The sequence below is a fragment of the Geosmithia morbida genome (assembly GCF_012550715.1).
Source record: "Geosmithia morbida isolate 1262 chromosome Unknown scaffold_6, whole genome shotgun sequence".
NCBI classification, from domain to species: domain Eukaryota; kingdom Fungi; phylum Ascomycota; class Sordariomycetes; order Hypocreales; family Bionectriaceae; genus Geosmithia; species Geosmithia morbida.
In genome coordinates this window covers 765648-789795 of record NW_023336193.1, presented here as the reverse complement: position 1 = coordinate 789795, position 24148 = coordinate 765648, and the positions used below count along the sequence as shown (strand labels likewise).

General features: G+C 54.1%; 8 protein-coding genes across 8 annotated transcripts; 4 read left to right on the top strand and 4 right to left on the bottom strand.

Annotated features, from left to right (window-relative positions):
• Nucleotides 1-1683: 1683 nt before the first annotated feature.
• On the top strand, nt 1684-3478 carry GMORB2_6708 (mitochondrial import inner membrane translocase subunit TIM9; the record flags this gene model as incomplete). The annotated part of the gene is made up of 5 exons (XM_035468678.1): nt 1684-1691; nt 1786-1855; nt 2014-2142; nt 2930-3196; nt 3248-3478. 5 exons carry the CDS (start codon nt 1684-1686, stop codon nt 3476-3478), a joined length of 705 nt encoding a protein of 234 aa, XP_035321812.1.
• Nucleotides 2761-8517, bottom strand: GMORB2_6707 (nuclear pore complex protein Nup188; the record flags this gene model as incomplete). The annotated part of the gene is made up of 4 exons (XM_035468677.1): nt 2761-4098; nt 4176-7310; nt 7392-8290; nt 8457-8517. The coding sequence occupies 4 exons, from the start codon at nt 8515-8517 to the stop codon at nt 2761-2763; spliced, it is 5433 nt and encodes a 1810-aa protein (XP_035321811.1).
• Nucleotides 8518-9392: 875 nt separating this feature from the next.
• On the top strand, nt 9393-11753 carry GMORB2_6706 (anthranilate synthase / indole-3-glycerol phosphate synthase / phosphoribosylanthranilate isomerase; the record flags this gene model as incomplete). Its single annotated transcript, XM_035468676.1, has 2 exons — nt 9393-9712; nt 9788-11753. The coding sequence occupies 2 exons, from the start codon at nt 9393-9395 to the stop codon at nt 11751-11753; spliced, it is 2286 nt and encodes a 761-aa protein (XP_035321810.1).
• A 411-nt stretch (nt 11754-12164) lies between these two features.
• Nucleotides 12165-13621, bottom strand: GMORB2_6705 (uncharacterized protein; the record flags this gene model as incomplete). The annotated part of the gene is made up of 5 exons (XM_035468675.1): nt 12165-12170; nt 12374-12669; nt 12856-13072; nt 13151-13303; nt 13439-13621. 5 exons carry the CDS (start codon nt 13619-13621, stop codon nt 12165-12167), a joined length of 855 nt encoding a protein of 284 aa, XP_035321809.1.
• Nucleotides 13622-14446: 825 nt separating this feature from the next.
• Nucleotides 14447-15047, bottom strand: GMORB2_6704 (pre-mRNA-splicing factor cwc-21; the record flags this gene model as incomplete). Its single annotated transcript, XM_035468674.1, has 2 exons — nt 14447-14720; nt 14818-15047. The coding sequence occupies 2 exons, from the start codon at nt 15045-15047 to the stop codon at nt 14447-14449; spliced, it is 504 nt and encodes a 167-aa protein (XP_035321808.1).
• A 542-nt stretch (nt 15048-15589) lies between these two features.
• Nucleotides 15590-16879, top strand: GMORB2_6703 (uncharacterized protein; the record flags this gene model as incomplete). The annotated part of the gene is made up of 1 exon (XM_035468673.1): nt 15590-16879. One exon carries the CDS (start codon nt 15590-15592, stop codon nt 16877-16879), a length of 1290 nt encoding a protein of 429 aa, XP_035321807.1.
• A 28-nt stretch (nt 16880-16907) lies between these two features.
• On the top strand, nt 16908-20337 carry GMORB2_6702 (Protein of unknown function (DUF3716); the record flags this gene model as incomplete). Its single annotated transcript, XM_035468672.1, has 4 exons — nt 16908-16916; nt 18515-18927; nt 19135-19679; nt 19958-20337. 4 exons carry the CDS (start codon nt 16908-16910, stop codon nt 20335-20337), a joined length of 1347 nt encoding a protein of 448 aa, XP_035321806.1.
• Nucleotides 20338-22070: 1733 nt separating this feature from the next.
• Nucleotides 22071-23458, bottom strand: GMORB2_6701 (guanine nucleotide-binding protein G(i) subunit alpha; the record flags this gene model as incomplete). Its single annotated transcript, XM_035468671.1, has 4 exons — nt 22071-22114; nt 22231-22787; nt 22916-23258; nt 23341-23458. The coding sequence occupies 4 exons, from the start codon at nt 23456-23458 to the stop codon at nt 22071-22073; spliced, it is 1062 nt and encodes a 353-aa protein (XP_035321805.1).
• Nucleotides 23459-24148: the final 690 nt, after the last annotated feature.

Genomic DNA, 24148 nt, shown 5'->3' with positions numbered 1-24148 from the left:
GGGGGGAGGGGGAATAGGGTGAGCGTTGAGTACGATGGGTACGTACATGTACAGTATACAGTATGGGTACCCGTACTCCTGTAGCTCGTAAGAGAAGGAAATGTTAGTAGAATGTATGAGAATGGAAGGAGAAGACTGTGAGGGTGGATGGATGGGTACGGCGTGACGTGTGTGATATGGGGTTTTGATGGTGGTGGTGGTGGTGGCGGTGGTGGTGAAGGTGGTGAAGGTGTAGGCAGTCACGGTACGAGTAGTCTGTAAGTGTAATATGTATCGTATCGTATGCCCGCCCTTGTGACGGCAATCATGAGATGCTTGTGGTGTCGGGTACGGTACGTATGCAAGTCTGCAGCCGTGGTGAAACTGGCCTCTACATGCCGGTACAGCCACTGCAGCAGTACATGTCGGGCTGCTGTATATTCGGTACATGCTGAGCAGTAGACTGTATCGGCCGTATCACCACCACGATATTACGATGGAAGACATGTAACGATGCCGAGTACGGGTACATGCTGCTCCGTACCTGTATCCGCAAAGCGAAGGATGCAGTTTCTGAAACGCGGGCAGAGAACAGAGACTTGGTTAGCAAGTTTTCTTTTTTTTTTTTCTGGGTTGTTGTTTCTGTTTTGTCTTGGGCAATAAGATGGCAGGAAATAATGCTATTATATAATAGTCTTGATACTGTACATGCATCATTATATTATATATGTATATATATAAATGCACGATATATAGAAAGATGTACAGTACAAGATAAGATATACTGGATATGGAGATGTACATGATATGAAGATTTGCATATATGTGTACATACATATATATACATACATGCATACATATATATATATATATATATACACGGGACAGTGATATATATCACGATACTGGAGGATTTCTCAACCACTTATCCAATAACCTCCACCGACTGCTGATAGCACGAATACCGTATATATACAACACTACCGTAATCCGTACTACTGACTATCATTACCGCTATAGCCAGCTCTACCGTACAATGTACCACCTGCACTCCTTACTTGGCATTTACCAGTCAGACATTCCTGGGGTGGGGTTTTTTTTTTGTAAATGAAAAAAGGAAAGAAAAGGTGGGAATGTTTCAATGGTAAGATACCGTTGTACGAATACGGATAGGTATTTTACGATATTATACGAGTTATGTACGAAGCAGACAACTGCTGCCAGCTGCTGCCAGCAGTGTAGAGAGCTACGAAAAGCTTCAGTCAAGTCAGCATTGTACCATTTACCTTTTTTTTTCTTCTTTTTCTTTTCTCTTCTTCTTCTTCTTTCGTATCTGTCCGATCATGCATGGAGGAGTATTATTACAGCCATGCATGACAACCTCCCCAATTTTTCCTTTTAAATTTTTTTAAAAAAAAATTCAATTCAAGTCATGTGATTACGATGGCCGATAAGAGACACGCTCCCTATATCTTATCGTCTTATCAGTTTCGTAAGACAACCAGAGGAAAGCTGTCAGCTAAAGATTACCAATGTCAATTTCCATCGCTCTCTACTCTCTCTCTCACTCTCTCTCTCGTTCGGGTCCTCCACTTACCTACAATCAAATCAACAATCGAGACCGACAGACCATAACAACAACAGCAACGACAGCAAAAACTGAACCAACCTAGCCCCATCAACCTCATCTACCCTCCGTCAAAGATGGACATGTACGTACAGAAAAACCTCGCGGGATATCTCGCCGCCCGGAAAAAACTGTAGGGACTGACAAGGAAAACCCTTTTTTTTTCACTTCTATCTCAGGCTATCATCTGCCGAGCAGCGTACGCTGGAGCAGCGCATGCAGAAGCGTCAAGTAAAGGAGTTTATGGGTGTATGTTGACTTTTTTCTTCTTCTCCTCCCCTTCTTCCTCTTCACTTCCTTTCCTCCTTCTCCATCTCTCCACTTTCCACTCTCCCAGAAAGAGAAAAGAAAAAGTGAAAAGAGGTGTATATATAAAAGACTTACTGACCGAGACCGACTGTTCTCAGGCATTTGGTGGTCTCGTGGAGAACTGCTTCGGTTCCTGCGTCGACGACTTCTCTTCCAAGTCCCTCTCCTCCCGTGAGACAGGCTGCCTCAACCGCTGCGTCCTCAAGTGGATGGCTACCCAGCAGCGCGTCAGCGATCGTTTCCAGGAGCACAACACCATGCTCGCTCAGCAGATGCAAAAGTGAAGAGTGAGGAGGAGAGTGGCGAGAGAGACTCGGATACCGATCGACCGACACACAACATACCCACATCCACACACACGCGCGCGCGCGCACACACACACACACACATACACAGACATGTACACATCACGAACGGAATCTCAGAAAGTTCTCAACTCTCGCCTTACTGCCGACACTATTCACTATTGTTATAATATGATATATATGTTGTATAATATGAGGGGGGGGAGGGAAAGAAACCTATTTTCTTTTTGAAAAAAAAAATAGAAGGGGGAGAGGGGGGAGGCCACGAGGGGTTGGATAGCTAAATATGGCTTGTACTATACTTATACGTTATACAGGAGAATAAACGTCTACATAAAAAAAGAGGGAGAGAGAGAGAGAGAAGAAGAAAGAAGACACCGAATCATTCTTGACCCATACACATATCAACCCCAATCATCGACATCAGAATACATCAATGACAACTATATTCCAAACGCCTCTGCAACTAATACACATTTTATTTTGCCCTTCTTCCCCCTTCACCCCAATAATCCAGCTCCCCCCCCTCTCTGAGATTCTCTACTCCACATCTTCACTCAGTACCGTACGCACAGCCTCCAGCTGTGAAATCACCTTCTGCTCCAACACATTGTCTCCCCTTCCCTTGACCTTGGTCGCCCTCCAGTCCATCTCCCGCTGACCCAGTGGCATCAGCCTCTCCTTCAGAAGCTTGTTGCTCGCCAGCCAGAACTCGACATTCTCCAGCAGACCCGTGGCGTCCCACTCCACCTCGCCGATGTCGCCGTTGTTGACCCGCAGCGCCCCCAGCACCCGCGTCAGCAGCGCCAGCGAGTGTATCTCCGACGTCCCCAGCAGAGTTACGTACTGCGCCGTCGCCTTCGACTGCGTGCGGCTGGCCCCGGGCACTTCGAACCTCTCGATGCTCAGCCTCAGCAGCTGCGGGAACTGGTTCAGCACGTACGCGATCTCGGGCGCCACCGTCGCCCCCAGCGCCGTCAGAAGGTTCAGCATCAGCGGCAGGAGACCCTTGACCCAGATGCTGTAGCACCGCTGCGACGTGGCCGCCTCGGCGTACGGCGAGATCCGCGCCTTGAGCATGTACTTGGTCAGGTTGGACGTCAGCAGGACGCTCAGGATCCCGTCGCACGCCATCTGCTCCGCCAGCATCGGCAGCGTCGAGAGCTCCAGGAGGTACAGCATGCTCAGCTCCCCGTACACCGGGTCGCCCTGGTCCGCCAGCTTGTCCGCCCACGAGAACAGCGACGTCGCCGCGTAGAAGCAGCTGTGCGTCGACATGATGTTCAGCACCTGCGTCTGCGACTGCTCCATCCCGGGGAGGCTGAGGCACGCCTGGAGGATGGCCGTCAGGAGCGCCAGATCCTCGGGGCACACGCTGCTCTGGTCGTCGTGGATCAGGCTCACCAGCGTCCGGAATCCGCGCCCGACGACGCGGTCCAGCACGTTGAGCACCGTCTGCGTAACCGTGACCGACGATGCAGACGTGCCCGCAGAATCTTCCGAGCCACCCCCCTTGTCGGCATTCACCTGGTAGGCCCGCAGCACCACAAACAGCGACTTGAGCAGCTTGCGGTAGTACGAGATCGTCTCGGGGAGGAACGGGTCGTCGACGCTGGACACCGTCACCACCACAGTCGTCAGCAGGTGGTTGATGTCCTTGATCGGGAGCGAGGACGTCGCCAGCCGCTGGATCAGCACCAGCGCCAGGCTGGCCCGCGCATCCACCACCTTGAGGAAGATGCTCTCAGGTCCCGGCACGCCTTGGTTGGCGTTCAGGCACTGCTGTGCAACCTGCAGCATCTGCCTGGCAATCGTCTCATTGGTGGGGAGGCAGATGCTCAGCTCCAAGAGGAGGAACTCCCACGCGTGGAATAGTGCCTGTTTGGGGGGGTGGGGGGAGGGGGAACAGTTAGCTCTGAACTTTTCGATGTCATGGCCTCGACGTAGATACTCACGATCTGAGCATCGACCAGCGACAGGTTGGCGTTGGCCAGCTCCATCTCCATCCTGAATCCGTTCTGCTTGCGCCCCAACCACCCTGGGTCGAAGATCAGCATCTTGGTTGCTCGGCCCAGGTCGTAGTAGAATTCGGTGCCGAGCTCTCGCGGCTCCAGCATGGTCCGCTGGAAGTCGTCCAGCGAGCATCCGCCGTACTTGTTGGCAAAGTTCCTCGCAAAGTTGTTGTGAAGCGACTTGTTGTAGCCGGCAACCTCGACGCCGTCCCGGAGGTAGTAGTCCAGGTCCGACATCAGCTTCTTGGCCAGGGCATCGGCGTTGCCCAGGTGCCGCGAGTGGTACAGCTGCATGGCTATGATCTCGCCAATGTAGGCCGCTATGCGGGCCTCCACGGCAGCCTTGGTGGCATTTGACTTGACCGTGACGTGCGACGGCTTCAGCTCGCGCACGTAGGCCTGGAGACCTTCCAGGTAGGATGTGTCCTTCTGAAGCGTGAAGACGGTCCAGGGCCAGTAGTTCTGTGCTGAGGCGACGAAGTCTAGAACCACCATGGCGTGGGCCGGTTCCAGGTCCTGTAGCTGGGACAGCTTCCTCAAGGCGGCGGCAAAGACCGAGTTGGGAGCAGCCTCCTTCTTCTTGTTGTCCCTCTTCATCGCTTCTCGAGGTGTCTGTCCAGTCAGTAGGCAATTTGACATCCATTGCTGCCTGTTGCGGAGAATGGAGGAGAAGAACTTCCACGTCGCGCGCGTGTCGGTAGCGAGGCTGTACGGTTTTCCGAGCGTCGAGAGCAGCTGCAGGAACGACCTCGACGTCGGCGGGCCTAGGTAACCCAGCAGCGAGGGCGGCTCATTCTTTGACTTGCCGGCATTGATGACGAGAGCCTCCAGCAGCTTCATGGCAGGGACCCGGAAGTGCGAAGAGACGGCGCACAGTCTGGCCAGAAGGGTGGAGCTCTTGAACAGGTAGCTTTCAATCATGCTCGACGACCTGTCGAGCAAGTCTGACACACGCAGCAGGGTCGTGCAGAAGTCCAGTACCGATCTCACCTGTCCGTACAGAATCTCATATCTGGCGGCGTAGAGCGTCGAGTCGCTCGACATACAAGCTGCCGTGAAAGAGGCCAGGATGGGCTGGAACCTAAGCGTCCCGGAAGATGGCTCCAGGAAGCAGTCGACCACGTAGGACGCCGCAGGCTGGAGCGTAGAGGTCAAACCCGACGATGACTGGACATCGCCCATGCTGTAGCAGTCAGATACGATCTTGTCCAGGATCGGAACCACATTGTGCAGAAGCACGATCCGCTTCGTCTCCGACTCGAACCTCCACGTCGATGTGTTCTCGAATATGTCAATGGCCGACTGGGCAATTGAGTGGCTGACCTTGGACAGGACCCTTTCGGAGATGCCTAGCCAAGGAGCCACGTCTGCCCGCTGTCTCCCCGCCGCCTTGCTACCTAGACGGCGCTGGGCTGCCGACGACACGACGGTATCGATGAGATCTAGGAAGAGTTGGGCGGATGAGTTCAAGAACTCGTACCGGTTCGCGACCAGATCCAACGTTCCGGTAATCCTCGCCAGCTTGCCAGCTCTCGACTCGGAATTGAGCAGCTCACTGCGTGCCAGGTAAGACCAGACTCGGCCCGGGCACAGAGGCAGGATAGAGTGGAAGAACTGGGTGCAAGACGTCAGGACGCTCACGGCCGACTCATCCGTCGTGGCAAGGTCGTCCTGCAGGAAATGATCCATCGTGTCGCAAATGACACTGACGAGGTCCCTGCCGGCAGCCATGTACTTGCTCGCCTCCTGGATGATGTCGCTGCCCAGGTGAATTATGGAGGAAGCATCCGGGTTGGCCTGAGCAGTCTTCAGACAGTCCACACGAATCAGGGTAGCAAAGAGGAGGATGACCTCGGCCGTCACGTCGGGTGTAAAGTCTCCGAACAGGCAGGCATATGTGTCAGGGGCAAGGTTGATCTCGAGTCGTCGTCCGAGCAGCGACAACGTCGAATGTGTGAATTCGAGCTGCGAGAACTGGCCGTCCTGGATGAGGTAGCGTCCGAAGGTCCCCGCCGGTATACGCAAGTCGTCGTGGTCGACATGGCGCCGTCCACGAGACGAGGTGAGGGCAACTAGCTGCAGCTCGTCAAGGAGATGGTAGTAATTGATATTTTCCTCTTCAGTCACATCCTCGGTCCTGGTAGATAGGGGAAGATTGAAGGTCAGGGTCGGGGTCTGCCTCAGAAGCGCGAGGATCTGGTCGGCGCTGTCGCCTTCCAGGCTCAACGTGCTAGACAGAATACGACACATGGCAATGAAGGGCAGAAACTCTTCAGGGTAACGGTCGAGGGCTGTGCGTAGGAAGCTCTGCTGCAGCCAGTCATCCTGCACCATGGATGCAATCACGTCGTGCGTCGCCTCCAAGCCACGGCCCTTCTCGATATCCCAGTATTCCCGGTCAGTCGAGAGAAGGGTGAGCAGCGTTCCCACAGTGGCTTCCTGGTAGCCAACCAGGGGGTCCGCAGTACGGATGACCTCCACCAGCCAGGCGCGCACACGAGAGCTCAGCAGCGGCGTCATGCTTCCCTCGGGGGTCGACCCCATGGCTGAAGCCATGGCAGACATTACGTTGTAGACGTACCCGCCATCGGAAACAGACCTAGCCATCCTCTCGGCGGTCTGGAAGTCTCGAGAGGTCGAGGTGGCCTCGAGGAAATTGTCGAACCTGGACGATTCGATCGAGTAGATGCTACCAGCCGAATTGCGTCGTCCAGTCGAGGGTCGGATCACGGCTCCTGACTCAAAACGCTCCCTGGAGCTCTGTAGCAAAAGGTTGTCGCGTTTCTCCGAGCGGGAGTGGTATGACCGGTTCATCTCTCCCAGAATGACCGACCAGGTGAAGCAAACGGGGGTGGCAGTCTCGATGTTGGCCTCGGAGGCGCCGATTATAGTAGAATGGACCTGTTCCAGAACATCAGGCGCGAGCAAGTATGAATCGTGGGAGTTGTCGGCCAGAGCTGGGTCTTCCTCGCGGTCCTGGAAGTACTTCATACACAAGTTTGGCTTGAGGAGGGCGACGGACACGACAGCGGCCAGGGTCTTGGCCGGAACGCATAGTTCAGCGATACTCTCATGAATCTGAGCCATGTTAGCAGGGCAAAAAAAAAAAAAAAACATTTCAAAGTTCCGGGCGAGGAATGGGGTTGGGAAGGGACGAACCGGCTGGAGCTGAGAAAGAAAAGCGTGTCGGTCCATGATGGAGAACCACGAACCGATGGCAGATGCGGGAGCAAACTCGTTCTGAAGGTTGTCAGCAAGCTGAAGAACAACAGACATGGCGTGGATGGACTCGGTAAGCTGGGTTCTGAAATAGGACAGCTCCAGGTCCTCCAGGAGTATCAAGGCATCGTCTGTCAGTTCACTCAGGCCGCGGCCCAGACCGTCCATGCGTTCGCCCACGACGCTCATGTATGCAGGAAGCAGGACTTCAATTTCATCCTTGGCTTGCTCAGGCATGGTCAGGCGGTACAGCTGGTTCAAATTGTGCTCGACCGGTGCCGTTATAGGGAGGCGGTTATAGAGCTTGATCGAGTGCGCGTAATCGGCCGACATGGCAAAATAACGGCGTTCTTCAAGGTAGGTGTTGAACAGGCGTCGCCTTCTCGTCTCGGGCTTCTCGAATTCAGTCCAGATCTCGTCGGCATCGGCGGCGGCGGCGGCCCCCAGCTCGGAAAGAAAGGAGCTCCCTTGCCCGTTGCTCAGGCCAGCGGCCTCTTGCAGGTTAGCGGCATCTTGAGAAGACAGCGGTCCGGTAAGGTGTCGCGAAGGGCGAGACTGAATATCAACAACGACGATACGAAGGGCAGCAACGAGGTTGAGGCGGGCCGCCTTGCCCAACCACTTGGCGTCCTCCCTGACAAGGTTGATATCGACGCCGTCGGTGGAGGCTAAGGTAGCATTGATCGGAGCGGTCTTTGTTTCAAAATCTTTCTGTGTGGCATCCGAGGGCGATGCAAAGACACTGGACGGCTTCTTGAGCAGACCGTGGACATACTCGTCATCGAAAAAGTCGATTATGGCGGAGCTGACCTGGCGTTCACCAGAGAAGTCGGAGAGAGCTGTGGCAACATGTTTCCAAGAACTGAGAGGCAGTTAGCAAAGCAAAGAGCAAGACGGAGGATTATGTGAAGACACAATGCTGGGTGTGGTGCGGCCAAGGTCCCAAGGCACCGATATCAGCATCAGCATCAACAGAAGCGTCAGGCTCAACGTACAGAAGCACACGGTCTCCGGAGAGACAGTCCTCTAGGGACGGGAAATAGATGCGGTCTGACAGGGGCGGCATTGCCACAGATGTCAGTGTCGAGGCAGAAGCCCGCGATGCATCCCTCGAATATGAGAATTGGCGATGGCCGGGAGGAGGGAGGAGAAGAATGGAAAAGCGAAGCTGTTTGTTTGACCTTGGACGATGCGCCCTGCTTTTGGTGGTCGCGAATCAAGCAAAAGCAGGTAGGTACTCTTGGTTGCGCCTGCCCAAACAAAGCACGAGTAACATTACAACTGCTACTGAAAGCTCACTGTTTAGCCGATTGACAGCGCTAAGGTACTTTTTTTTTTCTTCCTACAGTGGTGTGCATATATAATACATGTAGGGGTTGGTGCCTGGATTGGTCCGAGATTTAGCCGTGATGCTCCCCTTACCCTGTGCGACTCGTACAGTTCTGGAGCTTAAAATCACCCCCCATTACAGGCTGCAATAAGTAATATATCCTTTCAGGGAAAGGAAAGGAAGGTACATACTACTTGGAAATGCGGCGGGGCACCTTCCGTCTCAATGTGCCAATATTGGCCTTACCGAATTGGAGGTTGAATCACAGTCATACAACTCAATTGTTCAACCCGCACAATCAATACAAACTCCTTCTTCGCGAGCTGGCCGACGTAAACTACATCTTGAGTCAACTCAGAGGCCAAAAGGTCAGGTAATCTGCCGGGTTCGATATCGGTCCATCCCTCATTGTCTTATTCCCTTTTCTCCTGTCCTTTCAAACTTCTGTTAAGAATTTTTGGCTTCGTTGCACACCCCCCCACCAGCCAGACGTACGTCCAGTGTATTTAGAGAATTCGGGACCGCGGGGTTCATTTTTCTCACATCCCACCAGCGTCGGATTCCGGATTCTCGGCCTTGCACTCACCTCGGTGCACCGCCTTTCTCAGAAGATGGCCTCTTTCGAACTTGCCGATCACTCCCCTCATCAGGCCGATCCGTCTCCTCCTGTGTCGAGCGCCTCGAACCTCATCTTCATCGACAACTATGACTCCTTTACCTGGAACATCTACCAGTACCTCGTTCTTGAGGGAGCTACAGTCCACGTCTACCGCAATGACAAGATCACTCTAGACGAGCTCATCACCAAGAACCCTACCCAGCTCGTCATCAGCCCCGGTCCCGGCCACCCGGCCACCGACTCGGGCATCAGCCGTGAGGCTATCAAGCACTTTGCCGGCAAGATCCCCATCCTCGGTGTCTGCATGGGACTGTAAGCACACATGCTCCTATTGATGAAACTTGATGTCTTTCAGGCTTGTGGCAAATACTCACTCATCTTATACAGACAGTGCATGATTGATGCCTACGGCGGTGAGGTCAGCTCTGCTGGAGAGTGGCTGCACGGCAAGACATCGCCCTTGACCCACGATGCCAAGGGCGTCTTTACTGGCCTGAAGCAGGGCCTTCCCGTCACTCGCTATCACTCCCTTGCCGGCACCCCAGTGTCCCTCCCCGAGTGTCTCGAGACCACGGCCTGGGTCGACAAACCTGATGGGTCGCCTGGTGTCATCCAGGGCGTCCGTCACAGGACGTTTACCATGGAGGGCGTTCAGTTTCACCCCGAGAGTATCCTCACCGAGGACGGTCGCATCATGATCAAGAACTTTGTCCACCTTCAGGGGGGCACTTGGGAGGAGAACGAAAAGCTCAAGAAGGCGAGCGCCGGTCGAGCTACCGGCACTGCACCTACCAAGAGCAAGAGCAACAACATTCTTCAGCAGATCTACGCCAACCGTAAGGCTGCTGTCGCCGCTCAGAAGATGATTCCCTCTCAGCGCATGGAGGATCTCCAGGCTGCCTACAACCTCAACGCGGCCCCCCCTCTGGTACCCTTCCTGGATCGTCTTCGCCAGACTCCATTTGATGTTTCCCTCATGTCTGAGATCAAGCGTGGGTCGCCGTCCAAGGGGATCTTCGCTCTCGACATCAGCGCCCCTGTGCAGGCTCGCAAGTATGCCCTCGCGGGTGCCAGTGTCATCTCCGTGCTCACCGAACCGGAATGGTTCAAGGGAAGCATCGACGACCTCCGCGCTGTCCGCCAGGTCTTGAACGGCATGCCCAACAGGCCCGCCATTCTCAGGAAGGAGTTCATCTTCGACGAGTATCAGATACTCGAGGGCAGGCTGGCCGGTGCCGACACCGTCCTCCTCATCGTCAAGATGCTCGAGCCGGAGCTGCTCGAGCGCCTGTACAGGTACTCGCTCTCTCTCGGTATGGAACCCCTGGTGGAGGTGCAGAACGCCGAGGAGATGACTGCCGCCGTCAAGCTCGGATCAAGGGTGATTGGCGTCAACAACCGAAACCTTGAGAGCTTCGAGGTCGATATCAAGACGACGAGCCGCCTTCGCAGCATGGTCCCGGAAAGCACTGTCATCTGTGCTCTGAGCGGTATCAACACCTATCAGGACGTGCTGGAGAACAAGAAGGGCGGTATCGACGCCGTTCTTGTAGGCGAGGCCATCATGAGGGCCCCGGATGTGACCCAGTTCATCAGCCAGCTCTGCTCCGGAACGGATGCCCCGACGCCCAACGACGACCCCACACCTCTTCGTGTCAAGATCTGCGGCACCCGCACTGCCGAGGCTGCCACGCGTGCAGTCGAGTCCGGAGCGGACTTTGTTGGAATCATCCTCGTCCCCGGGGCCAAGAGGTACGTCTCGGACGAGACAGCCCTGGCCATCTCCAAGGCTGTGCACTCGCACTCGGGTTCGCTGCCGTTCAAGGGTGACGTCCCGGTATCCGCATCTGGCGCCACCGACTTCTACACGGCAGCCGGCACTCGGATAGCCAGCCCGCGCCCGCGCCTCGTGGGAGTCTTCCAGAACCAGCCGCTGCAGGAGGTGCTGGAAAAGCAGAAACTCTACAATCTCGATCTGGTCCAGCTCCACGGAAACGAGCCGATCGAGTGGGCCAACCTAATCCCCGTCCCCGTCATCCGCTCCTTCAAGCCGGGCAATGTCGGCATCGGCCTCCGGGGCTACCACATCATCCCCCTGCTTGACTCCGGCGCCGGCTCGGGCAAGCTGCTGGACATGTCCAAGGTCAAGGAGCTCCTCGGCGCCGACCCGGAGCTGAGGGTGTTCCTTGCCGGCGGGCTGGACCCGGTCAATGTAGCACAGGCTGTCAAGTCATTGGGCGAGCTGGGTAAGCGCGTGGTTGGCGTGGATGTGAGCAGTGGCGTCGAGGAGGATGGTAAGCAGAGTTTGGATAAGATCTCTGCTTTCATCAAGGAGGCCAAGAACGTGCGGTAGACATGTGACAGGAAATGATATAGTAAAAGAAGAAGAAAAAAAAGGATAGACCGTCTCGAATTTTCTGCGCTGTTCCTGACGCACGAGTGTCCACGACGACCAAGTAGTACCAGCAGCCGATCACCCATACGGTCAGGCGCACTCCGAAGCAGTCGGTGACAAGTGTACGCCCGTGAGGAGTGTCTGACAGAGTGCCAGTCCGTGCCAGCCGGATATCATCTCCCAAGTTGAAGAGATCCGGCCAGACACGGATAGATACGGGAACACCCAGAAATGTTGGGCCAGCAATCTTCCATCGGTGCCGGGATACACGAGGCCTCATGCCTCTCCTTGTTGAAATACACGTCTCTATGCTTTCATTCCTATTGAACAGTTGGAGGCTATTTCTGATATGTCTGAAGTAGTCATCTTTCATCTCTTGTCTTTTTCTTGTGTCAGAAGTCCGTCCTTTGAGGGGGAGGGGGGAAGAGAGAGAGAGAGGGAGAGGGAGGGAGAGAAAGAAGAAGAAGGAGGAGGAGGAGGAAAAGAAGAAGCAAGAAAGAAAAGAGAAGAAGAGAGGAAAGAAGGAAGGAAGGAAGGAAGGAAGGAAATCAAAACCTCAACTTGGGCAGGACAAACACCAACAGCACGAGAGCAACCATGAGCCCGTAGACCCACGCATAGAGTATGACCCTCCCCCACCACCCCTTCCCCTCCGTCATGCGCACCAGGGCCCCCATGCGACCTCTGGCGGCCTCCATCCCCCTCCCCGTGCGCTCCATGCCGTCCGTGGCCCGTCCCAGAACGTCCTTCTCGGCCTCCAGGCTGGCGGCCATGTTCATCTGCTGGCGCTTCATGGCCTGCGCGAGCTGAAAGACCTTGGAGGCCAGGTCCTCCCTCTCGGACGACTGCTTGTCCAGTATAGCTTCGGCCGTGGCTGTCGTCGCCGACGTTGTAGATGGTGCTGCTGCTGCTGCTGCTGCCGCGGTGCCTCCTTGTTCGGCTCTGCGTCTGCTGGCAAAGAGGGCGGCTCGGGCTTCGGCGTAGGACGGCGCTGGCGCGCGTGATCGGAGTATTTGGTCGGTCTGGGTGGGTTGCTGAGGTTCGGCTTCACGAGGTTTACCTGCTTCTGATTCTGCTGCTGCTTCCGCTGCTACAGCCGCTGTTGATGCTGGTGCTGCTGTTGATGCTGGTGTTGCTGTTGGTGCAGCTATGCTTGTGCTTATGCTTGTAGGGATGGGTTTGCCGCCCTCTTTGGGTATGATGCTGGCTAGAACATTGTCTACCTGTTCATCGTCGTCGTCGTCATCGTCGTCGTCGTCGTCATCGTCAACAGCCATCTGCGGAGTATTCGGTCAGCGGCTTGCGCGCGTGTGCCAGAAAGAGAACGAGACAAGATCTCGGAGGGAATTTCCTACCTTGCGAAGATCCAGAACATGGTCCGTCAACAGGTCAAGCAACTCCCTCTTCCTCCTCAAATCATTCTGCACCTCCAGTCTCCGTCCGGGAGTCAGGATACCAGCGGCATCTTGCTCTAGTTTGGACAGCGAGGTAGTCGCATACTCGAGGTTCTTTTACGACGATCGGTTAGTTTGACTTTTTCTTCCTTCTTTCCTTTTGGATGGAACGAGATATCCAAGAAATGTATCAAAAAAAATTGAAAAAAAAAATATTGAAGAAGAGGGGGGGGGGGGGGGGGGACGTACCGCCTCCAACTTTGCGCGCTCATATTCGCTCCGTCGTAGTCGTTGCTCGCGTTCGGGATCAGCGTGGAGGACAGTCTGCTGGAGTCGCAACAGGAGCTGGCCTAGCTCGGAGGAGGAGCGGTCCAGTGAGCTTGCTCTCGGTGAGTGGACTGGACTGGAGCTCTGGCTGCGTATTCGGTTCATTTCTACGGGAGGGTTCGTATGGCTGCGCGTGCATGTGTACGTGTGTACGTGTGTCCTGAGGGTGCCGTGTGTGGGTTCGTGGCCGTCGTCCGTGTTCCGTGTTGGGGTTGATCAGGACATCTGGCCAGCAAGGACAGCAGTGACGTGGGTGCCGAGATTGTACATAGCAATATTATGGTGGTGGTTGGAGGTGGAGTTGGTGGGAGGTGGTGGGAGGTGGCGGTACTTGATGAGCCCCTCCCCAACGCAACACGCAACACGGCAGGTTAGCCAAAGCAGTAAGTATCGCCAGGATCCAGATTCAAGTTCGGAGACAGAGAGTATGGAGAATGACCGTCCGTGAGATGGCTGTAGATGATTCGCTCCTTCATCGATGACCGGTAAAGGTAGATGGATGTCATTGTCTCAAGAGTTACGATGCATGTACTCTGACACCATGTGATGATCATGACATGTAATATTGAACCATGTAGTAAGTAGTAATACGTAGTAGCATCATATACAGCTTCAAGAAGAGTCTAGGTGAGATGCACCAACATGACGGGGGAAAAAAAAACAATGATCAAGTCTCGGTCATTAACGTATTATTTTCCATTCAATCATACATGTCGTAATATTTACCGATAGTCGATAGGTAGTACCCAGCCAGGCGTCGACAGAGCAGGGGGGGGGGGGGAAATGAGGTACCGGGTATCTTGAGTCTCTCAGAGGCGTGTGCTCTCCAACATCCGACGACAGTTTGCATCATGGGATAGAAGAGGACGTCGACAGGAGCGATGGACGCGATAGCAGCCAGCCTACCGCACATGACGTCGTGCTTCCAGCCTAATCGCCCCTCTCACCCTCCTCCTTCTCCAGGTTACTCCGCAGCCTCTCCTCCTGCTTCCTCCAGTGACTACCCTCTTCGTAGTCGGAGCTGATCTTGAGGGCCCTCCTCAGCCTCTCGCTCTCCTTGATCTTGGCATCGGCCATCTCGTGAACCTGGTGATCCTTGAACTGCTTCTTGGGTCCACTGGCGGCACGTTTTCCCTTTTCCATGTCGGCCAGCAGCTTTGACCTTAGCTCATCACAACGGCGGTCAATCTCACCTTCTTCGACTCTTTCCCCCCCCCCCCCCAAAGGTTAGTAAGAACGGAGGTTGGAAAAAAAAGGGAAACAGTAGGAGGAGAAGAGGGGAGTGGGATAGAAGGACATACTCTTCCTCTTCTAGCTCGTCGCGTAGCTCGAGGACCTTGACCTCGACTTCACGCTTCCGGTCGTGCTCGAGAATCCCCTTATCCGGTTGGCGCTGCTTGTGTCGGATGGTGTCCGGGTCCTTGGTGTATGGGGCGGCGTAGTTGCGAGGCTTCATGTGGGCGAGGTTGCGCTGGACGTAGCCCGAGGTGCCGCTGCCACGGGGCGTGGACAGGCCGACATTATCAGACATGGCTGTGTGAGTGCGTGACCAGGGTCCGGCTGTGCGTGGGAGGATATATCGGTGGATGTGATCGCGTGGTACGTGAGAGAGGAAGGAGACCAGTGACGAGGTTGCCACAGAGATACAGATTGATGATGATGATGGTGATGATGGGAATGCCTTCGATCAACTTTGAGAACGGGTGATAGAATATACAGAGGTACAAGGATATAGAAACAGGAAGGCGGTGAGAGCCACCTGTGGGATTGGTGTCGGCGGCAGAATTCTGCTGCGATGGCGGGGTGAAGGAGCGCTGAGTCGATGGGATGACTCAAGGCCATCAGTTCACACTCCATCTTTATCCAGGGAATAAATGATTCCTCTTGTTTCCCATCAAGACGACAGATCGTTTGCAATATATACTGTTTTTTTTCTTCTTCCTTCCCCCCCATTTTTAATATCTCAATACCTGTATAGACGTCGTGGGGCTCCCTAACTGTTCTACGTCAAGACAAGACATCAGAACGAAAAGAGAAGGAGAAGAGAAGGAGAGAGAGAAGGCATCACACAAAATGCCCCACCTCCCAACGCAAGATGGTGCAGGCGGCGACGAGAACCAGGAGCTCATCTTCCCCCCCGTGACGAGGGATCACATCCTAAACTGCTCATACGACGCTTGGTTTCCGCGGTACAAGAGCTCGTGTCTCAAGTCGCGCATCATCCCCCTATCACCGGCCTTTGTGTCGTACCTCCACGAGGACGGCATCATCCTGGCCGATGATGAGGACGACGTGCTTGCCGAGTCCGAGGAGGAATGGCACACCGCAGCAGCCTCCCACCCGCGGAGAGTCGAGGAGGTGGCATCCGACGACGGGAGCGAACCGGGCGAGGACGACGACGACGACGACGAGCCCGACAGGAGGCCACCCAACGAGCGGTTCCCCGAGATCCACCGCCTCATCAAGGAGAAGATTGCCGAGCTGGGCGGCTCCGTGGCGCCCAAGCTCAACTGGTCGTCGCCCAAGGACGCCAAATGGATATCCCCTCACCAGAACACGCTCAAGTGCACGACGCCCAACGACGTCTACCTGCTGCTCAAGTCGTCCTCGTTCGTGTCGCACGACCTGGACCACGCCTTTGACGACTGCACGGCGGCGCCGGCGTCGCGGCCCCCGAGGCCGGTCCTCGTGCTCCGGCCCTTCTTCTCGCCGCACGTGGCCCTCGAGTTCCGCTGCTTTGTCAAACAGCGCGCCCTCGTGGGCATCACGCAGCGCGACCTGAACCACTACGACTTCCTGGCCGGGCTGCGGCCCAGCATCGTCCGCAGGATCAGAGCCTTCTTCCGCAGGAGCCTGCGCCTCACATTTCCCGACCCGTGCTTCACCTTTGACGTGTACATTCCCGAGAACTCCCTGTCCGACGACGGGCTCGGCAGGGTCAGGCTCATGGACATCAACCCCTGGGCCCCGCGCACGGACAGCCTCCTGTTCAGCTGGCGGGAGCTGCTGGATGCCGAGGTGGCTCGTCCGCTGTACGGGTCGGCCGCCACCAGCGGTGACGGTGGGGCGGAAGCCGACGAAGGCTCGGGCGATACGAGTGCCGAGGAGACGGACGAGAGCGACGAGGCTCTGCAGGCGCGCGGGCCCGAGCTGAGAATCATCGAGAAGGGCGACCCTGCTGCCTACAACTTCAGCTCACCACAGTACTCGGCCCACAAGCTGCCGCGGGAGGTTGTGGATGCCAGCGCCGCCGGAGGCACGGGACTGAGGGAATTTGCTCGGCAGTGGAAGGAACTGACCGAGGGGAGGGCGGACGGCATGTGGGAGAAGGCCAATGCTGCTGGACCTGGTACGAGCAATTGAAGAGGGGGGGTGGCTTGGGTAGCTGAAGATGGGAGGGGTCGAGTAGTGGTGTGGTAGTAGCTGCTGCTGCTGCTGCTGTTGTTGTTGTTGTTGTTGTTGTTGTTGTTGTTGTTGTTGTTGTTGAGGATTCATCTAGCTGTAAAGGATCTAGAGAATCCAGTAATACAAAGACAATACAATACACACTGAAGGAGAAGAAGACGAAACGAAACGAAACGGAACGGAGAAAGAAAGAAAGAGAGGGAAAACTTTCACCCCGCCGCCTCCTTCGACCATTCACTGCAAACAACGACGTTGGACGTGAGACGAAAGTGAACCAAAGGGAACCCCCATCATGCGTGAAGAAGGAAAAAAAAGGGGGGGGGGGGGGGGAGAAAAAAACCACGGGCGAGGGCTGTGCACATTGTAAACCCCGAGAATAATAGGAATTCAGGCCCCAGGCAGAAAGAAGNAACAACGACGTTGGACGTGAGACGAAAGTGAACCAAAGGGAACCCCCATCATGCGTGAAGAAGGAAAAAAAAGGGGGGGGGGGGGGGGGGGGAGAAAAAAACCACGGGCGAGGGCTGTGCACATTGTAAACCCCGAGAATAATAGGAATTCAGGCCCCAGGCAGAAAGAAGAGAGAAGAAGGGAAGAGAATATGTATATATATATACATATATGCATATATAATTCTACAAAAGTTTCCACGTCACTTTGGCATTCTCGGAGAAGAGTGAGATCAAAGTCAAACATGATTCCCGAGATGGATACCGAGTAGATGCTTCTCATGATGACGGCGTGGTGATGGCAGGATAGATGCAAGAACACGTACACATACACATACACATACACACAAACACACGCATATATATATATATATATGTGTGTGTGTGTGTGTGTGTGTGTATCCAGCAAGAATAAATGGAATAGACATGTATAATGTATATATCAATACATTATCCTCATGGTATATCCCAAGTTTCCCAAGTGTCTCTCTTCAACCTCTACCAGGTGCAAAAAAAAAAAAAAAAAAAAAAAAAAAACATATTCCTTCCCTCTCGGATGAAACATCTACACCAGGTCGCGTAAGTCTTTTTTTATTTTTCTTTCTTCTTTCATTTTACTGTTTTTATTTCTTTTACATCTCCCGTCTCCTCTCTCTTTTCCTCTTCATGAGAATCACGCTTCCGCACAGGTTCATCCCTGACCTCTTCCTCCTCCACCACACCTTTCCCTTATTCCTTCCTCCTCCTTCTCCTCCTCCTCCTCCTCCTCCTCCTATTGAAACTTTCTTTCTCTCATAATCCACCTCATCACTCCATATAACATCATCATCATCATCATTAACCTCTGGAAAGAAAAGAAAAAGCGGGGAGAAAAACCCCCCATAGTATAATATAGCTCTTTGCTTTACCATACCAGAGGTTTCTCCCCATCACCTCAAGGAAAAGAACCATCATCATGCCCCCAGACGGTTCAGGCGGGCAAGCTAGCAAGACGGGAACCAGCTCTGATCCCCATTCCGATACGCACAGCTCCATGCCGGACGAGCTCCGTTTCTTCAACTGGGAGCACAACCATCATCCCGAGCAGCAGCAGCAGCAGCAGCAGCAGCACAATGACAGCAGCAGAGACAACAGCTGTACCCAGCACGGTGAGCTGTTGATGATGGTGGACGAGCGTGGCAATATGAGGAGCATCGGCGGCAGCTATGACAGCATTCCCGAGACCAACACCGCCACCTCCAAGAGCAACAGCGACAGCAACAGCGACGGTCCCTATCGACTCAGCAGCATCCCAGGACTGTACAGACCCTCCCAGAGGCTAACCGTAGCGCCGGGCTTCTCATCCCCGGCTCCCTATGCCCCCATGGCCAGCAGCGGCGGCGACTTGATGTCCAGCCTGAACTCCCCATTCGATCCACCTCAGAGGCTGGAGCAGCAAGTGTCGGACAGCAGCAGCTCCGACTCGAGCAACGGCATCATCCCCGCCGCCGCCGCCTCCTCTGCTCCCCTCACACCCTCCTCACTCGTCCTGGGCGGCGGAGAGATGCTCATCCCGCTGTCAGGCACCCTCCCCTTTCCTCCTCCTCCTCCTCCTCCTCCTGCTACTGCTGCTGCTGCTGCTGCTGCTGCTGCCCCTACCATCGAGACGGCAGCAGACTCGGCGTCTGTGACGAGTTATTAGGAGACCCTCAGGGCGCGAGATCAGCAGCAGCAAGCGGTGCAGAATCAGCAGCAGCGGGACTGGGATGACAACCAGCCTCCCAGTGCCTATGGCCCCCGGAATCAGAGCCAGGATGTCGCGGATCGACCGGAGAATGTTCAGAACCAGAACCAGAGCCAGAAACGGCTTCACAGCAGCCGGAGCCGAACCCGTAATCGCAAGCCGCAGCAGCAGCAGCAGCAGCAGCAGAGGCAGAGCGATGCCGAGCACGATCACAACGACCGCAGCCACCAAAGTCGCCGCCAACGGTCCGCCTCGGCACCGCCGCCAAGGACGGCCGGTGACGTAGCCAGGGAGCTGTACGGGGACGACGTCAACATGTCGTCTCCGGCGTGCAGACTCATGGCGGAGATGAAGGCGGTCCGCATCCCCAAGCAGCGCCGAACGTGGCAGGGGGTCAACACTAGGCGCCGGAGCAACGTCGAGGCCCTGCTGTGCCAGATAACCGGGGAGGAGTCGGAGAGGCCGTGCAAGAGCTGCGCAAAGGGTCACGGTCCGTGGACGAGATGCATCCTCGTGCCTGGTTTCATGTGTGGTAGCTGCGCCAACTGCTGGTTCAATGCTAGTGGGGTTAGGTGTACATATCATGGTACGCTTTCTCTCTATCTCTCCGTCTTCCCTTCTTCTTCTTCTTTTTCTGCCTCCTCCTCCTGCTCTTCTTCCTCCTCTCTCTTCTCCCTTCTTTCTTCTTTCCTTCTCCCTGACATCTCTCCTTGTCTAACACGTCACAAGATACAAACACCACCTCCCGAAACAATGGGACCAACCGCCGTCAGGTCAATTCTCTGCCTCCCCCCCTCCCCCGTTTGCGCAGCAGCATAGGAGGAGCATATAACCCTGAGAGTACACCCGCCTTCTTCTCAGCAGCGGGAGGTCAACCGCAACCGGTCCCGAGACCGTCGGAAATCCTATCCCGTCTCCAGTGGGTCCTCCAGGCCGACCCGGCCATGAGCGCGATCGGTCAGACGCTGGGCTGCTGCTCCTCCCTCGACATGCGCGGTCGGTACCTCGTCAGGATGCACGCCGCCGCCGAGGAGCTCGGCCTCTGCATCGCCGAGTATGAGGAGTACATCGGTACTCCGCAGGGTGCTCTCGAGGAGGAGAGAGCCAGGATGGAGCAGCAGCAACGGCAGCATTCTGCTGCCGTTAATACTGACCAGGAGACGCAGCCGTACCAGGATACCCTGATGCCCGTTTCCGAAACCGGTTCCGACAACGAGGATGATGCAGATGGGAGTCCCGAGTAGGGGTATTCTCTCTATATTTTTGAAGAAAAAGAAGAAGAAGAAGAAGAATGAAAATTCAAGAAGAGAAAATAGAGAGAGGAGAGAAAAAAAATGAAGAAGAGGAAGAAGAAGAAGAAGAAGACAGATATCTGAACATGGGACAAGACTCTTGGAGACGGCAAGATTCGCTAGACGTGTGAGCTGTCGTAATATGAATTTCTGTCCTTTCTCTTGTTGCTGTTCTTCTTTCCTCTTTTCTTTGCATGCAATTCCATCTGGCTCATCTAGCTCATCTGATTAATAGAGGGGAGGGGGGGGGGGGGGAGTTCATCAGCATCCCAACGTCATTGATGCACCCATATCATCTGTTTCCTCAATACGAATAATGCACACAACATTGGGCTTACGATAGGATACAGACTTGCTTACAATCAATACAATACGCACCTATTACCTGTTACCAAACATCTTCCTTCTCTTGTTGACAAAGATACTCCAACTCTACTAAACTGTCGCCTTGGATACAATCTGACCGCGTAGCCTATAAAAAAAAAACAAATCTGACAGAATAGACGTTAGAGACTACTAATGTATAGAGACATGGAAAAAATATAAAAAGGAAAGAAAAAAGAAAGAAAAGAAGAGAAGAGAAAAACGAAGAAGAAGAAAAAGACCTTCGTCTTCGAGGCAGGACGATAGAGCTATAACAGACAAGACTTGAAAGAAAAAGAAAAAAAAGACCGAGATAGAGAGAGAGAGAAACATGCTCGTCAATCACGAGTTAGAAAATGTATAAGAGAAAAAAAAAAGGATCGAGATCTTCGCCAGATGCCACGTGAAACAAGCCAACAAGAAAAAAATTATAATAAAAACCAATCTTACTTTCTTTTCCACCTTTTCCCTTCAACTGCTGCTGTTTCTCTTCTCATCCCATTTTCACCCTGCTGTTATTGCACAACACATTAAAAAGAAACAAGCAAGTGGCCAAAAAAAAGTTCATATATCAAATCAGTTGGACAGGAAACTATTCCGCATACACAAAAACACAAAATACAGCAAAAAAAAAAAAAACCACATTCCGTCCCGTTTCGGAGAGAAGAGAAAAAAAGAGACAGAGAGATAAAATGACACAAGGAGAACTGAAAGAGAAAGAAGAAGGATTACAAGGTCAACCTTTCCTTTATGTGTGCGTACAGAGCCGACACACGCGCCGTGCGCTCATTATACACAAAACTCTCGCCGTTCTCTCTCTTTTTTTCCTTCTTTGTCAGAATGAGGGACTCAGAATAAGAAAGAACATAAAGAAAGTAAAACGAAAAACTCCTGCCCATTCCAGCAATTCTCCCCTGTATATGGACAGTAAAGATAAACCGCTCCTGTTAGATAAAACAGCTAGCGGGAGACCCTCCAAATCCCTCAAACAAGGGGAACGCCGGCGCTGAGAAGGAGATGGACGGGTATCGTGGGAGCTCTGTTGAGGGGGGGGGGGGGGGGGGGGGCAGCCGACTCGTCTCCTCCCACTCGTTGCCCCATGCAAGGAGTTGCCAGGTTAGGGAGCAACGGGGAGAAGAGGTAAGAAGAATAAAACATCAAGAGCCGATTCTTCTCCTTTTCATAGAAAAAGGAGAAAAGAAGCTCCTCTCGACTCATGCGGCTTGTTTCGTGACGTATTATATAAAAAAAAGGAACTAGAAAATTTTAATCAAAAGGGGGGGGAGGGTATTTCGAGTTATGGTTGCCGAAGAGGATATCGTTTAGATGAGACCGCACAAACGAAGGTTCTCCTGGATGATGATGTCTATGAGCGGGAACACGTTAGTATTCGTCTCGATGGAATTATCCAGAGTAGTAAGGTGCATATATAAAATGCATATATCGCGGAATAGAATAGGTACGAGAATGCGATCAACATACCATTGACAGCAGCCATGACGAAGCGGATTTGCGTCGTATCCGTGGCACACGTAAAGTGAGTGTAAATCTGCTTCGTCTCGTGCTGGTTCAGACTGACGAAACGGTTGAGAATGTAGTCGCAGGCAGCGGCGTAGTCGTCACCGCCCTCGTAGTCGGGGAAGTAGTTCTTCATGGGGCTGATGGGCAGCTTCTCCTTGAAACGGTCAATCTTGTTGAGGAAGAGGATGATGGACGTCTTGATGAACCATCGCGAGTTGCAGATGGAGTCGAAGAGGGTCAGGGCCTCCTGCATACGGTTGACCGTCTCGTCCTCGAACAGGAGCTGATCGTACTCGGAGATGGCGACGAGGAAGAGAATGGTTGTGACGTTCTCGAAGCAGTGAATCCACTTCTTACGCTCGGAACGCTGGCCACCGACGTCGAACATGCGATAGGTGAGATCGCCGATGATGAAGGTGGTTTCTGTGATACCCGTCGTCTTGACACGCGATCGAAGAACGTCCTGGTCGTTGGGCATGTAGTCGGGGGAAGCGATGCGTGAGATGTTGTCGAAGTAGCTGAACATTGTCAGTGCCGGCGAACGTGGGAGAAGGACAGTCAGGCGACAGGTTGCAAGGGCAGCAGAAAAGAAGCCAAGCAGGGGAATGAATGGCAGGGGAATGGATGGGAGGGGGACAAGACTCACTATCGAGCCGAGTCGTTGAGCTGGTACTCGCGCGACCTCTTGAAACACGACTGCACACCGTGGTCCTTCCAGAGGGCCTCGATGGCGCTGCCAACCTCCGGAGGCAGAACGTCACCCTCGATCTGAGCGGGCTGCATGAAGATGGTCTGGACGTGGTACTCCATGCGCTGGTCCTCGAGAGGTAGCTCGAGCGACTCCATGGCCTCGAGGATGACGCGCATCGACTGAACCGTGTTGCTGAAGATGATTTCCTTGAAGGATTCGCGCTCGTCGCGAGAGTAGCCACCCTCGTGGATGAGCTTCATCTGCTTGAGGATGGTGGACTTGCCGGATTCACCAGCACCTAGATCGTGTCGGTGGCGTCAGTCTCTTCTCGCGTATCCACGGGAGGACGGGAATCAAGGAGAGCATTCGGTATAGCGTACCCAGCAGCAGCATCTTGATCTCGTTGCGCTGCATCAACTTGTCCCTCTTGAGCTGGTTCTCAATCTCCTCGTTGCGGGCCTTGCCCTCCTTCTCTTCTGTGCTCATTCCGCAACCCATCTTGTCTGTATGTCTGCGACTCTCGTCGGCTTGCGTCGTGCGTAGGATAAACGAAGGGGATCTGTTCGGCTGCTAAGGGAGGCTTGTATTCGGCCCCCTTTGTTCCCTGCACAGTCACCAAACGTGCGCGGTCGGAATCACGTCTGGTTTATTTCACTCGTGTCAGTTCTCGCCGTAACGGTTTGGTGGCGACTTGAAAAGAAGAAGGTACGAAGGAAGGAGATCGGTAACGCGTATGTCGGGAGGGGAGATGGTGAGACACGATGTCGAAAGGCTGATGTCTAGAGGACGATGAATGATGGTCGGGCAATGGCGGCGTCAAACGAGTCCGTCGCTTTCCCTTCTCTTTCCTGTCGACTGATTTTCTGACCCCCTGGCGCTTCGATAATATCGCGTATTCGACGGAGTGGACCAGGTTGGAGCGAGACGAAGACGGAAACAGTTGCACGCTGGGGCAAGAAAGAGCAAGGAAAACAAGAGGAAGAGAAAGGGAACAAGGGAAGGGAAAGAAAAGAAAAGAAAAAAAAAACTCACCTCGAGTTGATGCCAGTGATGGAAATTGTGATGATGATTGGCAACGAACTGCCAGCTGGGGGTATGGGTTGGTGGGAGGGGGGGGAGAGAGAGGGAGAATTGGCGGCGGAAATGTCCTCGGAAGGGTTTGGTTCAGCGGGACACAACGTAGGAGGG